The following is a 17294-nucleotide window of genomic DNA, read 5'->3' as shown; positions in this document are numbered from 1 at the left end:
CTCAGAGTACCTTCCCCCAATAACTCAGATTCTCTACAGCTCCTCAGGCTCACGGAAAGTTCATCTGTGAACTTGTATGAATGGACCCAATGCAAGACCTCGGTCATTGATAGGCCAACTTTCAAGGTAGGATTTGAATATTCAGCATAAAAGCAGAGGTATTGGCAGCTGGTAGAGATTTCATTAGTAACCCATTTTCAGCCCATAATGTCACAAACTGTGCAAATGAGACATGCCTATTTTCATATCAAGTATATAGAAGATATAAGACCTGAAGCCATGCCTTCCCAGCTGCAGGCCAAGATTACAGCCTTTGCTATTCTTCCTGGCTATCTTATCCTAACTGGCCCAGAAATATCAGGGATTTATTCTTCTTCCTTAAACTTTAAGACAAAAATCACACCTCTAGAGACTTTTTGCATTATCTAATTCATTTACATCCATAACATTTATTATGTGCATATGATACAAGGCAGAACAAAATTGACTCTGGGCATCTAGAAATGAAATTTTACATACACACACACACACACACACACACACACACACACATACATATACATAAACTCTCTGCCCTCAAAGAGTTTCCAGTTAGGTAAGAAAGAAATATGCACTCTAATTGCAAATGGCTTAAAACTCAAGAGGTGTTAAGTGTAGAAAAGTATAGAAATACCAAAGAGAGGGTGATCAAGTGGAATGAGGAGACCCTGAGATGGTTTGAAGCAGAAAATAATTTGGGGTAAGTCCTTTTTGCATGAGTAGGATTCCAAGAGGCCAAGAAAAGGTGGTTCACTGAGTGTCCTCACTTATGTCCAAATGTGTGCATGCGTTTTGGTAGGTTATTAGATGCATTGACAGCATTTGCAAAACACTACCAACGCCTGATGTGGTTGACTAAAAATATTTGACCATTTCCAATGTGACTTAACACAAGTTATTTCACCTCGATGGAGCTCAGCCACCTCATCTATAAAGTGGAGAAAACAGACAGAACCCATCTCTGATGGTTTATAAGGTTTAAACAAGATAATATGTATCATGCCCAGAGCACAGTACATATTCAATGAATGTTAGCTATTTGCTCTTCTCATTGCCATTGCTAATCTCTTGTGCAAAGTGAACAATAAATAAATAAACAACTGAAAAAGTGACTGACGGCCTGCTGAAGGGTTCCTTGGCCCAGACATTCCCCCTTACAGTAAGGCCCATGCCAATGGCTGTCCCCGGAAGCTTTCTATGAATGAAAGGCAAAGACCAGCTTAGCCCCGATCTTACCTGTATATTTTATATCTAGTTGTAAATCCTTGACGGTGTCTTTCCACAAAGGATAGGTAGCTCCTGGAGTGGTGGAAAGGCCCCCTGTCTGAAATGAGCCAATCAAATTCCTTGGAGACATGTTGGTCTGTCCCAGCTGGTTCCTGGTGGGAGGGCTGCACTGAGATACGGCCCCATATAAACAGGAAGTAGAGGAGCTCAACAAACCTCCAGTTCATGCTTTTCTGCCGGCCTTTTTCCTCTCATTCTTGCTCCATTCTGTGGAGTCCTGTGGAGAAAGGAGGAGAAAGGGAGGGAGGAAAGGTGGGAGAGAGAGAGAGACAGAGAGAGAGAAGAAAGACAAAGGAGAAAATGGTATTAACACGTTTTCTTAATACTATCTTACATCAGTACAGTGCTTTAAGGTTTACAAAATTCAGTACAGTGTCTGGTTAAGAGCACAGCATCACGTTCCTGCTTTGCTGTTCACATGCTGTATCAACATGTAAATTGCTTAACTTCTTAGGAATGCAGTTTCCTTATCTGCAGAACATAGGGTTAGCTTAAGTGCCTATATCTTGGCACTTGGCACATGGAAAGTCTTCAAGGCTTATGTGTTGAAAGAATGTATGAAATGAGCGAATGCAGAGACCGAGTCTCAGTGTTGTGGAGACAGAACTCAAGTGTCTGGCCCACCTACTATCTTCACAAACAACCTGCCTCTTAAGATAGGGACTCAGTAAATGAGAAGTTCTTTCTCTCCTCCCCTTACACAGACACGTAGCTACTGAATGCGCACTTTGCATGATTACACGAATGCACACTATCTCGGGATGGATTATGAGCATGACTTTCTGGGTGGGATACCTACAGGGGAAGAGTCTGTGGAGCTCGTTAGAGTCACTTCTCCAGTGTTCAGTAGAGTGCCTCCCTCACACCAAGGAAAGGTGACTGAGATTCACCTGCTGGTGATTCTGAGCCTCAAGGTTCCCTGATGTTCAGAAACTAGGTAGGGTCTTAGCCACCTCTTATTGGGGGGATGGTAGAGTAGCACAGTGGCGCCATGTTGGAGAAATGCTTACGAAGGGGGAGCTTAGAAGAGGTTCCTTGTGGGGGAGAAAAGAAGAGAGACTACATGGCCACACCTTGCCTTTTGAAAATTTATAAATTTTGTTGTTATCACTTCATCAAAATTCTACTTACTAGCCTATAATTGTGCTGTCTATGTCCCCCACCCCACTTATTCTGGAAGAGCTCATTTTAGTCCATACTGAAAGGTAGTTTTGAATCCAGGTCTCGTCAGTTATAAAAAGTATGACTTCAGGCAAGTCATTTAACCTCTCTGAGTCTCAGTTTCCCTGTCTGTAAAATGTGATTAACAATAGCACCCAATGCCAGGCTGGCGTGGCTCAGCAGTTGAGGGCATGGCTCAGCAGTTGAGTGTGGACCTCTGCACCAGGAGGTCAGAGTTCAATTCCCAGTCAGGGCACATGCCCGAGTTGCAGGCTTGATCCCCAGTGTGGGGTGTGCAAGAGGCAGCTGATCAATGATTCTCCCTCATCATTGATGTTTCTATCTCTCTCTCCCTCTCCCGTCCTCTCTGAAATCAATAAAAAATATACACTGAGTGGCCAGATTATTATGATCTCTGAACGCATAATAATCTGGCCACTCAGTGTACTTCTCTTGAGTACCTCATTTATTTGATATCAAAGATACTATAAATCGTGCACCTGATCAGTTTTCCCCTTTGCACTGGCTGATAGAAAGCTCAGGGCAAATAGGTGGTTAATCTCCAGCAAAAGTCTAGAATACTTTTGGTACCCGTTTGAGATATAAATACACGAAGTGGCCAGATTAATATGCGTTCAGAGACCATAATAATCTGGCCACTCAGTGTACATTAAAAAAAAACACACACAAAAAAAAACAATAGCACCTAGTGTTAAAATGCAATGACACAATTTATGTGAAGTGTTCCACCCAGTGGCTGGCATGTAGCAAGTGCTCCGTGATGGTGAGGATAATGATAATGATGAATGTTGGTACTGATGGTGTCCACTCATTCCCTGCTCGGAGTGTCTTTGCTCATACTGTCCCCCTGCCCAGCCAAGTCCTGCTCATCCTGTAGTAGCCAGCTGAGTCAGGTCCTCAAAGATAATTTCCTTTTTCTATCTGTCTCCAGAAGTGTTAGTTGATTCTTTCTCCCAGCTCTAGTTGCTCACTTTACATAACTGTACGTTTGTGCTTATTATCTCTCATTACACTTAATTGTTTGTGTCTGCCTTGCTCACTGGGCTGTGAGCCTGTATCTGGCAAGAACCGTTAAAAGACTGTTTCTACTCATGGCTAGTGGTGTGACTTTGGACAGTCATGTCCTCTCTCTAGATCTCAGATTTTTATTTCTACCTTTTAAAAATGCGGCAAGGACACAAACATCTTGCCAAGCGTAAAATTATGTATAAACATGAATAGATATGATATCTTATTTGTCTACGCTGCCAACTGAAATGGGAAGAAAATCCAAGCTAGAAAAAGATGGAGTTCAGCCGGTGTGGATCAGTGGTTGAGCATCGAACTATGAACCAGGAGGTCACGGTTCATTTCTCATTCAGGGTACATGCCCAGGTTGCAGGCTCACTCCCCACTGTGGGGCGTACAGGAGGCAGCTGATCAATGATTCTCTCTCACCATTGATGTTTCTCTCTTCTCCTCTCCCTTCCTCTCTGAAATCAATAAAAATATATTTTTTAAAAGAAAATAACAAAGGAGATGGGGGTTTCCTACTCAATTAGATGTTTCCCTCCATTGCCCAACTGCACCATTTTATTATGAGAAGCCACAGAAATCTGCTTGGCCCCGCGAGCCCCAGCTGTCAGCGGCCAGGAGAGGCACATGAGCAGAGGAGTGGCTGTCAGGAGCTGTGGCCTGAAGTTTTGTTTAGAGCCTCAAACAAAGCCATGCGTGTTGAGTGCAGAACTGTAACAGCTGCAGCTGCCAAAACTGCCTGCCAGGCCCACCTGAGTGGCAGGCAGGGGGTGGAGGCGACTGCTCAGAGATCTCGGTGGGGAGCTAGGACACATTGAAATCGCCGCATGTCACCCATACAAACCTTCCACATGGCTTCTGTTGTAAGTGGGTGCGGGTGGGAGCCTGTGAGGAATGCTTGGCTGTTACAGTGTTTGTAAGGAAACACGATTCAGAACATGCAGCTTTCCAAAGTGGAAGAAGGAAGCTATGCATGGAACAGCAGCGAATGAGCCCTCAGCCTGCAGTCCTAGAATTAGCTGCAATTTGAAAGACATAATCCAGTGCTTCCCAAGTGGTGGCCATTTTGTCTCCCAAGGGACATCTTCGATTGTCATGACTGAGCACTGCTACTCACATCACGTGAGTAGAGGCTAGGGCAATGGTCGGCAAACTCAGTCAACAGAGCCAAATATCAACAGTACAAGGATTGAAATTTCTTTTGAGAGCCAAATTTTTAAACTTAAACTTCTTCTAATGCCACTTCTTCAAAATAGACTCGCCCAGGCCGTGGTATTTTGTGGAAGAGCCACACTCAAGGGGCCAAAGAGCCGCATGTGGCTCGCGAGCCGCAGTTTGCCGACCACGGGGCTAGGGGATGCTGCTAAACATCCTACAAATGCACAGGACAGCTCCCCACAACAAAAAATACTGGGCTCGAATGGCAATGGTGCAAAAGTAAAACCCTGCTCTAATCCAACATTTTAATTTTTACAGACCATGACCTCAGAGGCCAACTGTACTGGACTTCTTACCTTTTAGCTCCTGGTTTTCATTTTGGCACCTGCCTCAACAATGCAGTGGGTGTATATGGCTGTGTGTGAACCTTTGTGGGGCCTATGATACAATCTACACTTAAGCTAGTAGAGATGAATGCTTTGTGAAAGGAGTCAGAATATGTATCTCTGGTGACGTAGAAAATCACAATGATCCACAGAACATCAAAAATGAAAACAGAAGTTTCTCTAAGTGAATTTCATTAGATGCAGATATTTTACTGGGCAAGAACAAGAGCCATTCATTCTACTGGGTGCCAAAAGATTTGTTACCTACATGTTATCATACTAGTATTACCATAGACACTGTGACTCCCATTCTGTAAACAAGCCCCTATTAGCACCCACTGAACTAAAGATTTGAGATCATGTAAAGGTCACGTGACTATTTATTGGGCATCTACTGTGTGCTTAGATCTGTGTCTGCCCGCTTGGTAGTAATTAAAGCACTCAGTACAGAGTATATCTTAACAAAGGTTTACTCCACGAGGTGGCCACAGCTATCCCATTTCACAGATGAGCACCTTGGGACTTAAAGACACTGAATAACTTTCCCAAGCCCACAACTCTGAAGTATTAGATTCAAGATTCTAACCCCTAGGTTTCTCATCACAGAGACTGTACCATTTCAGCTACATCCCCACCCTCATCCTGCCCCAGCTGAGGTCAGGACCTTCCCTCCACAGGTCTAATATATTGTGAGGAGTCACACTCATCCATGAGAAATTCTAATATGAAACATGCTGTCATAAACACTAGAGCAAAAGGAAAAAAATCCAATGGAGGAAGAGAGGCCAGAGATAATGTTTTCAACCAGCAGATCTGAAAAGGACCCGATAAAGAGGTGGTATGCGAGCAGGGCCTTACATAGTATGTGAGGTTTTGTTAAGCAGAGATGAAGTGAAGGAAATTCCAGCTGAGCAAGTGGCATAAAACAAGTCTAGGAGTAGGAGAGGGTAGGACACAGGGTAGCAGAGGTTTTAGTGAGAATAAGGGCCTCTGAGCCATTCGATCACCCATATTTCTCTTTCCCTCTCTCATCAAGCCAAGACCTGTGTATTTCAATTCAGCGCTTCCTGCTAAGGACAAAGCTTTGGGGATGTCCAATAAATTTATTCATTCATCCACTAACATATTTAGCTGGACATTATATAGTAAACAGAGCAACTTGGGCCCTCTGGGAGTTTATCTTCTATTGGGTTGGGAGAAATAAACAAATGAGAAGTAACTGTATCTATGATGGTGAGAAGTGCTCCAGAGAAAATCAAAGCAGGTAAGAGGGGACAGGGAGTGAGGGTGCCACTTTACACACAAGGTGTCCAGGAAAAGCGTCTCAGGTTAAGTGGCTTTTCAGCAGAGACCGAAAGGAAGTGAACGCGTGCGTGGTGCAAATGCCTGGCGGGGTGGGGGGGGGGGGCGGCGGGGAGGGATATCAATAGAAGGAAGGGAGAGAGAGAGAGAGAGAGAGAGAGAGAGAGAGAGAGAGAGAGAGAGAGGGTCAGCACTGGTTTATTTCTAGATAGAGTCAATCTCCCGCAAGGAGCTTACAGTTTAGTTGCCATGGAAGTCAGTTTGAGGAAAGAACCACACGTTAACTGAGCATTTACTATATACCATGAACCACACTAGTTGCTTTACACATGTGACCTCCTCTCAATACTATGATAGATCATGATCTCCATATTATACATGAGAGGAGGGGAAACTGGGGTTCAGAATGCTTAAGTAACTGGTCCAACACAACAGAGCTGCCAAATGGCAGAGCTAGGATGGAGTCTGCACTGTCCAGTTTGGGAGCCACCGTGGCTCTCAAAGTGGCTCTCAGCACTTGAAATGTGGCTACTCCAAATCGAGGTATGCTGTAAGCTTAAAATACAGAGCTCCAGATTTCAAAGACTTAGTAGGAGTAACAGAATGTAAAATATCTCCCTAATATTTTATACTGGTTACATGTTGAAATATTACTAATTTGGATGTATTGGGTTAAATGAAATATATGATTAAAATTCATTTCACCTGTATATTTTTAGTTGCTTTAATGTGGCTGCTAAAACTTAAAATTATATATGTAGATGGTATTCTACTTTTACTGGACAGAGCAGGGCTAGATGTGTCTTATGATCTGCCCTATGACACTGCCTGAGAAGGTCACTCATCCACCTCTACATTTTTTTGTTTGTTTGTTTTTTAATATATTTTTATTGATTTCAGAGAGGAAGGGAAAGGGAGAGGGAGATAGAAACATCAATGATGAGAGAGAGAGAATCTTCAATATGCTGCCTCCTGCACACCCCCTATTGGGGATCAAGCCCACAATCCAGCCATGTGCCCTTGACCGGAATCGAACCCAGGACCCTTCAGTCTGTAGGCCGACGCTCTATCCACTGAGCCAATCCAGTTAGGGCCATCTCCACATTTTTATCAACATTCCAAGGACCCGATTCACTCTCCCCCCTGCAACTGTTTGAACACTTGCTTCCTCCCTTCAAAATCAATAAATGGACAGACATTAAATACATTACAAACAAACACTTCCACATTCAAGGGCCACTCCTCCCAATCTGCACCTCCTAGAGTCAGCCCTGGATACACACTGAGTGGCCAGATTATTATGCGTTCAGAGATCATAATAATCTGGCCACTCAGTGTATATACCATGCATTTCAGAGCTGGTATTTTTCCAACATATATACAGGGAACTTCCTGCCACTGGGTTTAAAGCCCGTGAAAGAGAGGCTGGTTCTATTCCCAGTGCTACCCTTGGCCCCCGTGACTTTCTGTGAGCCCCAGGCCCTCTACTGCAGGGTGTCCCGGAAGATGTGGAGCAGCTGACAAGGGCTGTAGAATGGAGGGCATGTGGGACCCTCAGCTGAACCGTGCTACATAGAAGCCTATAGAGTTATGAAGGAAATCAGGCTCATCCTACACAGAGCACATTCTCTACCTGTTGCCACTGTAAATTATTTACATCCGAGGAGCATGCAGGAGATGAGAGAGAAGGGCCTTCTGTAGCTTTGTCACCAAGCTCCTCCGCTGGTTCTGTATGCATTGCAGAGCCGTGGGCCACATTCTGGGCCAAGGATGGAAGGACTGCCTCCTCTGTTCCCCACCCTCAGGGTCCCTAAGGCGAGTCACTGGATCTGAGATCACCCACAGTGCCTACCCCTGGAGCCTGGGTCAACCTGATGACCTCATCCAGGCTTCACCTTTGAAACCTGGATCTCCGGATAAGACTCCTCACCAGAGACACAAGCCTACAAAGCCAGGTGACCATGAGCACTCAGTCTCCACATTTGTAAAACGCGGGCAATAAGAGGAGGATGAGTACCTCGTGGGGTTCAGAGAAGGATTAAATAGGATATTAAATGCAACTATTTTAGTCGAATCCCAAGACAATAGACACCATATTCTGAAGAGAGGTGGGTGACCACTATTTAGGATCTCAAAAAAGGTAGCTAAAATGAGCTTTCTGAGATTCTCAACCTTCCCATCACATGATGGCAGAGATCACAAATGGAGTCTGAGTGAGAACAGACAGCGTGTGGTGAATCCTCCTGCTCATCCCCAAACAACTCGGGGACACAATCAGGGTAGAAGCCCCTCACCATGAGCTTCAACAAGACCACACAGTCAACATGATAAATATCCCCTGGAGCCTGGCCAGTGTGCCTCAATGGTTGAACCAGGAGGTCAAGGTTCGATTCCCGGACAGGGCACATGCCCGGGTTGTGGGCTCAATCCCGTGTGGGGTGTGCAGGAGGCAGCCAATCAATGATTTTCTCATCATTGATGTTTCCCTCTCTCTCTCCCTTCCTGTCCTCTCTGAAATCAATAAAAAAATATATATTTTAAAAATGCCCCATGTAGGTTGGGGGAACAGGGTGCATTGGTGTCTGACTCACACTGGAAAAATCTAAAAATGAAAGAATTCTATGGAGGGAAAGCTAAAGAGGGGCCCGCTCAAACCTGGTGGCAGAGGAGGGCTGCCCATTTGGGAGGTAACTGCTTAGCTCATGTGTAAAAGGATATGTCCCCCATAAGTCAGAGGTGGGCCACATGCAACAGAAAGCCAGGAGAGGTTGCCCTAGACTCGGACCTGGTGGGAAAGGGGATCCCAGCCAAAGGAACTGAAATTGCCTTGTAATTTACAAAGGACACAGCAATGACTAGTCACTGAGCAGCTGGAAAGAGGTGCATTTTCCTTCAACAACGGAATCACAAGAGATCCCAGAGACAAAGAGAAGCTCTAGATACCACCAGAAATACCTTGCATGTGAAAAACGTTAGCCTGAACACCTGCCAGGCTCTCAAAGCACGGATGCTAAGTTGATGAGAAAGTACTAGTCTAGGAAGACTCTTGCTACCTCTTTGCCAGTGAGAAAGCTCTGGACCCTGAAGACATCAAGATCAAGGTTAGCAAGACTGAGGAGATAAGGCAAAATCATAAACTGGGGAAAAACAGAAAATCTGGAGGAATAGTGAAGCTTCCACTTTAAAATAAAATTTGATTTGTTATAATATACTGAACTGGACACATTAATTGCTGAACCAAGACTGAATGTGAGGAACAGTGGTGAACAGAAAAATGTTTTTGTGTGTGTGTGTGTGTGTGTTTTTTAAATGTTTAACTTTTTATTTATTTATTTTTTAATTAATTTCTTTATTGATTAAGGTATCACATATTTGTCCTCATCCCCCCATTCCCATCCCAAACCCCTCCCTACGCATGCCCCCACCCCCCTGTTGTCCGTGACCACTGGTTAGGCTTATATGCATGCATACAAGTCCTTTGGTTGATCTCTCTCCCTTACCCCCACCCTCCCCTACCTTCCCTCTGAGGTTTGACAGTCTCATCGATGCTTCCCTGTCTCCGGGTCTGTTTTTGTTCATTGACCAGAAAAATGTTGAATGTCACTTGAAAATACCATGGCCTTGTTTTAAGTTTCATTCAAATAACAGGGATGCCTGATCCAAAATTAAGTTTAAAGTGGGAAACAAGAATCAATAACTTTTTTTTTCTGGTCATACTCTCTATATATTTTTGTAATTAATAATACATCTATAAGTTATGTATAGCATCTTTTTCCTCATAAATATTTCATTTGAGCCACATTTAGAAATGCAAAGATCTAAATTCAGGGCAACTGCCTTTTAAGCTTTCCCTCAAAATTATCAACAATCTTTGAGGAGATCTTTCAAAAAGGAAAGTGAAATTAACATTTTTGGAATGTATTTTCTGGGTCAGTTTGATAAAATTCAACAAATATTTGTTGAGTCCCTACCATTTTAATTAGTTCTCCCAATCCACAGTAGGAGATGGACAAAGAAACAGGTAATTTAAATATAATATAACAGGACAAAGACAGGGTATACACAGTGTTCCGTGGAGCACAGAGCCCCAAGCGAAGGTCTCTGGGAATGCTTCCTGGAGATGGCATCCAGGCGAGGGGTTAGAGGATAAAGAACTTTGTGAGGTGACAAAATGTGGGCCCTGCATTTCAGGCCAGGACAAAAGCATGTGAAATAATGAAAAAGTGTGGTATGAATATAATATCTATAAACATTTCAAAGTTACTGCAGTGGAATGTTAAGGGAGGGAGTGACAGGAGATAATGCAAAAAAGCTAAATGGTTGGTGACTTGTTTTATAATCATACTAGAGGCCCAGTGCACAAATTCGTGCACAGGTTTCTTGGCCTGGCCAGCGACTGGAGCCAATTGGGGCCATCTCACCTAGTCCTGATGGGGGCCAGTGGCCAACCTCCTGCAGCCCCTCCCTGCTGGCAGGCTCAGGCAGGCCGGCTGGGGGGAGAGGCCACGGGGGAGGGACTGCGGGTGGTTGGCCAGCCGCAGGAGGTTGGCTGGGGGAGCACACTGACCACCAGGGAGCAGCTCCTGCGTTAAGCGTCTGCCTCCTGGTGGTCAGTGCGTGTCCTAGAGACCGGTCGACCAGTCATTCAGATGCCTAGGCTTTTATATATAGAGATATTTATGCATGACTGGTAGTTTTTTGAAGACATAGATTCTTCCCTCTTTCCCCCCACATTTTATCTGAATCATATGGTAGGCATTAAATCAGTACTTAATGAATGAATGAACTGAACAAATCTAGAGCCAGGACGAGCCCTGTGGGATCACAGGGATCCATTAATGACTTTTAAACAGAGGAGTTATACCTTAGAGTTCCATTTACTCCAACTGTAGGGATAGTGGATAGATTTAACAGGAACAAGGATAGAATGGAGGAGGATATCACGATAGTTTGGGCTAGATATGGCCTGAACAAGATATCTTACATTTGACAGCATGAAAAAAAAAAAATGGAGAGGCAAAATTAGCAAGAGTGGATGCCTGGGTGGATGGGTGGTGAAAGAAAGATGTCAATGATGACTCCTCTATCTGGTTTGATGACCAGTCTGATGATGGTGTCATTCATGTTAATAAACAATAATAAAAAAAGAATAGGTTTAGAGTAAATGATGACAAGTTCCCTCTTGGACCTGTTGAATTTGAGGTGTCTGTTGAACATTTAAGTCAGAATTTTCAGTAGACTGAAGACTCCTTGAGTCCAAACCAAAGGAGAGGCCAACGTAGAGGTAGAGATTTATAAAACAATTTGAACTAGTGGTGTTAGAGCTCTGGAGGTAGACGAGAATATCCAGTGAATACATGTGAGACAAGAGTAGCGGAAACATGCCCTCATCCCACCCACCCCAGTGTCTTGCGGCAGAGGGTAGGGGAGGCTGGGAGAAGGTCAACGGGGAAAAAAAAGGAGATATATGTACTACTATATGTAATACTTTAAACAATAAAATAAAATTTTAAAAAAAGAGTAGCGGAAACAAATATGGAGCGATGCTCAAGTTTAGGAAGGATCAAAAGGGAAAGAATCCCACAAAGTACAGTAAGGAAAGACTGTAAGAGGAGGAGGAGGAGAACCATGAGAGAATAATATCAACAAAGCCAGAGGAGCAGAAACATTTAAGAGGAGAAGGGTCTCAAGTTCCAAAAAACTACAGAGTGGTACAACATGAGAAGGACTCAAAATGCCTCTTGCACTTAAGAATCCAGAGGTGGTTGACTGTTTCAATGTCTTAATGGGAACTGAAGATTCATTGAAAGAGATTAGTAATGAATGGGACACAAATAAATGGAAGCACAGAGTGCAGAGCACTTGGCAAAGAAAAATACCCCAAAGGCAGTAGCCAGTACTTCCTTTCCCTCCACCAGAGAAGGAAGCAAAGAGCCCATGGAGGATTTTTTCCTTCTTAGAAAGATGAGGGTGATATTTATAAACTCAGAGAACAGATATAAAAGAAAATGAAAATATGAAAGAGAAAGAAAATTAGTATTGATTGAAAGAACAGTATGGGATCTGGGATTGGAGTATCAGCTATTGGAAAGTCAAAGAAAAATAAGAATGTGTCCATGGATTTAGGAAGCCATAAGCTGGCAAGGGAGAGAAATCCTTATCCCCCAAATTGCAACACAACAAATTGAGCTGGTTTTTAAAAAAATAATTTTTAAATTATGTTTTTATTATTAGAGAGAGGAAAGGAGAGCAGGGAGAGAGAGAAACATCGATGAGAAAGAAACAACCATAGACTGTCTCCTGCCCACCCGCTATGGGGGATTGAGCCCGCAACCCTGTATCTGCTAAGACCAGGAATCAAACCAGCAACCTCTTAGCACATGGGTTGATGCTCAACCACTGAGCCACACTGGACGGGCCAAATTGAGTTTTATTGGAGATCTAAGTAAAGTGTTGGAATGAATGAGGGGGAAAGTAATTCAAACAGAGCCAGTTCAAAGTTTCTCAGGGGTGCTGAGGTTTCCCTTGGGTTCTAATGGTTCAGTGGTGATTTCCAGCTGAAGGGAGAAAAAGGACTTCATAGAAGACATTTCAGTTAGTGGGACCAGTGGGAGCAAAAGGCACCGAATCGTGCAAACCCACCGATTACGTGCAAATCAGTAAATCAGATGCTGCACGGGACACTGAGATGAGGAAGAAAAGGATGCTCTTCCTACAGAGGCGTACTGAAGAGCCCAGAGTTCGAATGAGATGCCCAAGATAGAAGGGAACTGGCACTACACCAGTGCTCAAAATATAATTGGTCAATACATAAACAGTGCTCTGTTGAGTTAATGGCTCTAAATTCTTCCCTGTGGCTAATCTATTCCTAATATGCAGTGGAGCAAATAAATAAAACACTTATGTTTCCATCCGAACCTAAACGTCAACATTTACTCATCAAGAGCTCTGACCCTCGGCTTGATGTTTCTAACAGGTCACTAAAGAAACAGCTGAAAGGCTCCGGGTGGGTGCATTTGGATGGAAGCTCCTTGGGCTTGGATAGTTTTGTGCAATGGGTTCATTTTTTTTCATGCAGTGCTTTTTGAATGATGACCCAAAAGGACTGCTCCCACTGCTGCTTGTTCATGACAATCATGGAACCCACAGCAGAAGACAGGGGACACACTCTGAATATTCAGGCAGGTGCTGCGTTGGCAGTCACAGTCTTAGAAAAACATGGTCACTTTGGATACTGTGCCTTCTCGCACACGCACTCTTTCAAGACACTCCTCATTCCATCCTTGCATTCCAGCAAGACTTTGTGCCGCCAAGGGACCGAGCTCCCATCTGATCTCAGGGCCACTGTTAACATATGTACGGCAGGGATTTATACCTCTCATTCCAGAAGTGAGAAAATAAACCTTCAGCGAGATAACACCAGTGAATTATTTAAATAAAACACACATAATTCACTTAGTCCTCACGATAAGCCTCCAAAGGTTTGCTCATTATTCCCACTTAATGGCAGAGGAAACCTGGTCCAAAACGATGCGGTAATTTACTTACGGTCTCACAGCTAGTGTGTTATTTTGTTTTGCTTTTTTAAACCTTAATCCAGTGTGAGTTTGGTTCTCTGTTGCTACCAACACATGAAGGCCTAACAGATAACAGTGATTTTTTTCAATGCACATCCGCAAACCCACATAAAATTTGCTCAACTAATGTTACTTCATTAACCCTTCCGTGGTTCTTGCTTTGGGATGTTCCTGCTGCTATGAGAGTTCCTTGGTAAGCGTGTGCATGGTCAAGTCCGACTTCCTCTATCACCACTGTCTCTTTCCAACACTCTCTAAGCTCCCCAGATCTGAGAGCTGCCATGCTGCCACAGATGATCTCCGGTCCTATTAATGCGAGATTCGACCAGAGATACAAGGGATTCAGTACTGCTTTCCCTCAGGTTTCAAAAACAAGTGGGCACAGACCACTTCGGTCAAAATCACTAGAGATGCTTAACAAATATTTAATCTTCTGGACCCTTCACCAGACCTACTGAATTGCAATCCCTAGCAAGAAAGGTACCTGGATCTACATTTTAAATCAATGCCCCAGGTGAATATTATGTACACTAAAGTCACATCTTCTTATAAGACCCACGTCCTGGCAGGGAAGGGAGATGGGCAGGATCATCTGAGGCCATTGCCTAACTCTAAGAAATGCCTCGTAATTAATTGCTGGAATGTCAGATATCACAATAAGCTACAACCAAGGTCCTTCCTATTGTCCTTCAAATCCCAAATAAAACATCATGTGCTGTCTGATTTCTAAGGGCTCAACCTGCCAAATCTGTGTGACTTTTGAGAAAGCTTCATCACCCCTCTGAGCATCTGTTTTCCTATCTGTGTTGCTAGATTTGGAAACTTTAGATTAATAATTCTAGCCACCATTTTGAGTCCTTTCTATAGTCATGACCATGATGAACACAATTAAAGGACATTTAGTGTATGACTGGAACCGTGTCAGGAACTGTACAGATATGACCTCAGTTGACTTTCACCACCACCTATGGAAAAGGTGTGAGAGATTAATGGCCCCCCGTCATCACCTTTCCCTGCGACCAGGCACTTTGTCATGAGGTTCCCCAGAACTTCTACTAAAGAGGTGAAGGCTCTTCCCCATTCCTCCCGCTGAGGCTCACCGCCGTCAGTCCCTTTGGCTCTTGGAATGAGGCAGGAGTGATGGCGTGCCAGTTCTGAGCCTCAAGAGGGCTTCTGCATCACCTCCTGTGCTTCTGCTTCTGCCACAAGAAGGATGTGACTGGTGTTTCAGAAGGAGGATGAAGGACGTGGGACAGACCAACCCGCTAAGATGCCTCAGTCAGCCAAGCTTAGGGCAGGGCCCCCTGCTGAACCTGAGGAGCAAGGGCGGCGCAGGCTAGACCAGCGAGACCGGCTTAGAGCAGCGGGCCCCTTGCTGACCCACAGATGCATGAGCTGGGGTCATAGATGCAGCTGTTTAAGGCCACTGAATCGGCAATGGTGGTGGTGGGAGAGTAGCTAGCAGACACACGGTCCCCATTTTGTACTGAGGCAACAGGGTCAGTGAAGGTCAGTCATTTGTCCCACGTCACATGATGAGTAGTAAGAGTCGGAGCTGTGATTTGATTCTAGGTCTCTCCGTAATGTAGGCTCCTCACCACCACACGGCACTGACAGTTACTGGGCTGGGGACTCTGGTCCCCAAGCCAGGTTACCTTGAAGCTGGTGAGTCCCAAGCAGTCTCTGCTTTTAAGACGCATTTTCTCCTTGAGACTTCATCAGAAATTCTGACAGCGAGGGCCCAGAATCTGCAGTCTGAAAACACTCCCAGATGATTGAGTGCATTTGCAGGGATGACTGGCCCACACCGGGACTAGGAGAGGAGGGCCGGTCCTAAAAGAGAGGGGCACTGGGGTTCACTGAGTTCTCTCCTCGCAGCCCGTGAGTGTGCAGTGCACTCTAATCCATCTCCGCATACAAAAGGAGGCTGCAGCGTTTACACCAGAAAGGAACATAGTGTTTCTTTGGGAGCTTGAGGAAATAAGAAAAAAAAATGCATCTTTTGGATGAAAGGGCCCTTAATCTTCAAAACACAAACCATTTTTCCATACCAAAGCCCCTTCAAGCCTAGGAAGTCTGCTGAGGCCGCAAGTCAGGCAAACAGCTTGTGTTTTGCAGATTAAGGAGTCTTTGACCCAAAGGATCCATTTTTGTGAAACTTTCAAGGAAACCACTCGTCTGTTTCTGGCTGAGACAGCCCCTGACCAAGGTGGCTTTAATGCAGTCCCAGAGGAGGGCTGCTTCTGGGCTGGGACGGGTCGAGCACACAGTAGGCAGGGAGATGAAGGAGCGAGCTCCTGAAAGACAGGCTTTGCCCCCAAATACCACACCTGCTGCCATGCTCCTTATAGAATAAACACCACTTTGAGAAAGGGAAAGTCCCCGTTCATGGGAGAGGCCCAATGACCGCATGCAGCAGGAGAGGCGCAGGCCTGGCAATCCAGCACCGTCAGGAACAAAGGACTCCATCTGATCCCCACACTATGGGCAGGAGACAAAACCGAGCCCTCACTTCATAGACAAGGGATCGAGTTCCTGAGACTTGAAGTTCTGAGTATGAGATTCTGCAGACATGTCTCCAGCCCCTTCCAGATTGGACCCCAGCTCTTGGGCCATTAGCTTATGGAGGATCAAGGAGAGGAGGCCATGAGGTTTACCCGACAGGACTAGGTTGAGTCTAAATTCTAGTCCCAGGCCAATCCCACTGCAGAAGCAAGACGGGGTAACATAACCCTTCGTCTTGGGAACTTGGTCTTTGTACTTATTAGAATCAGGATGGTGGGCTCGGGCGATTTCTTCCAAATTTAACATTGTTTTGGGTTATAATTCCATACTGGTACAAGAAAGAAGGAACTTACATATCACTAGAGAGAGAAGAAGAAAGAGGGAAGGAGAGAGAGAGAGAGAGAGAGAGAAGAGAACCATGCTCATTTTGCTTTGCCTTGAATGCAGGGAAATAATGCCAGATGAGAGGGAGTGTGAAGAAGTGGATGGATCTGATTTGCCTACGCCTTAGGAAAGCAAATATTACTGAAATGGCTGATCGCCCCTGACTTCCGAACAGAAAATGGCTTCCAGATACACTGTGGGTGCCCAGCAGGGTCTGTTAGCCTGCGTGATGGGTGGTGTGTGCTGCTGGAGAGCAGGGAGAAATGATCATCTTCTCCTGACAGCAACCAACAGAAAGATGCAGCCCAGGAGCAGGAGATAAGTCACCAGCTCAGCCTCCCCCAAAAGACTCAGATCATTAACGCAAAACCCACAAGGGCCCCTGGAAATGGTTAACCAGAGACTGAGCCCAATGACAATCTGCGATGCAACGAGAGTTGCTCTGTGTGATCTGGAACAA

At 44.7% G+C, this 17294-nt stretch overlaps 1 protein-coding gene across 1 annotated transcript in view; it reads right to left on the bottom strand.

The window, feature by feature from the left end:
- The window catches only part of BRINP1 (BMP/retinoic acid inducible neural specific 1), a 155765-nt gene that overhangs the window by 110474 nt on the left and 27997 nt on the right, over window positions 1-17294 (bottom strand). The window contains exon 2 of the mRNA XM_080668676.1: window positions 1276-1543. Coding sequence (XP_080524802.1) covers window positions 1276-1493 — 218 coding nt within the window. The 5' untranslated portion in view covers window positions 1494-1543. The remainder of the gene's footprint in view (window positions 1-1275; window positions 1544-17294) is intronic.

This window comes from Plecotus auritus, assembly GCF_963455305.1.
Source record: "Plecotus auritus genome assembly, chromosome: 5".
Classification (NCBI taxonomy): Eukaryota; Metazoa; Chordata; class Mammalia; order Chiroptera; family Vespertilionidae; genus Plecotus; species Plecotus auritus.
Note: the sequence above shows the minus strand (reverse complement) of the source record. Positions and strands in the feature narration are given on the sequence as shown.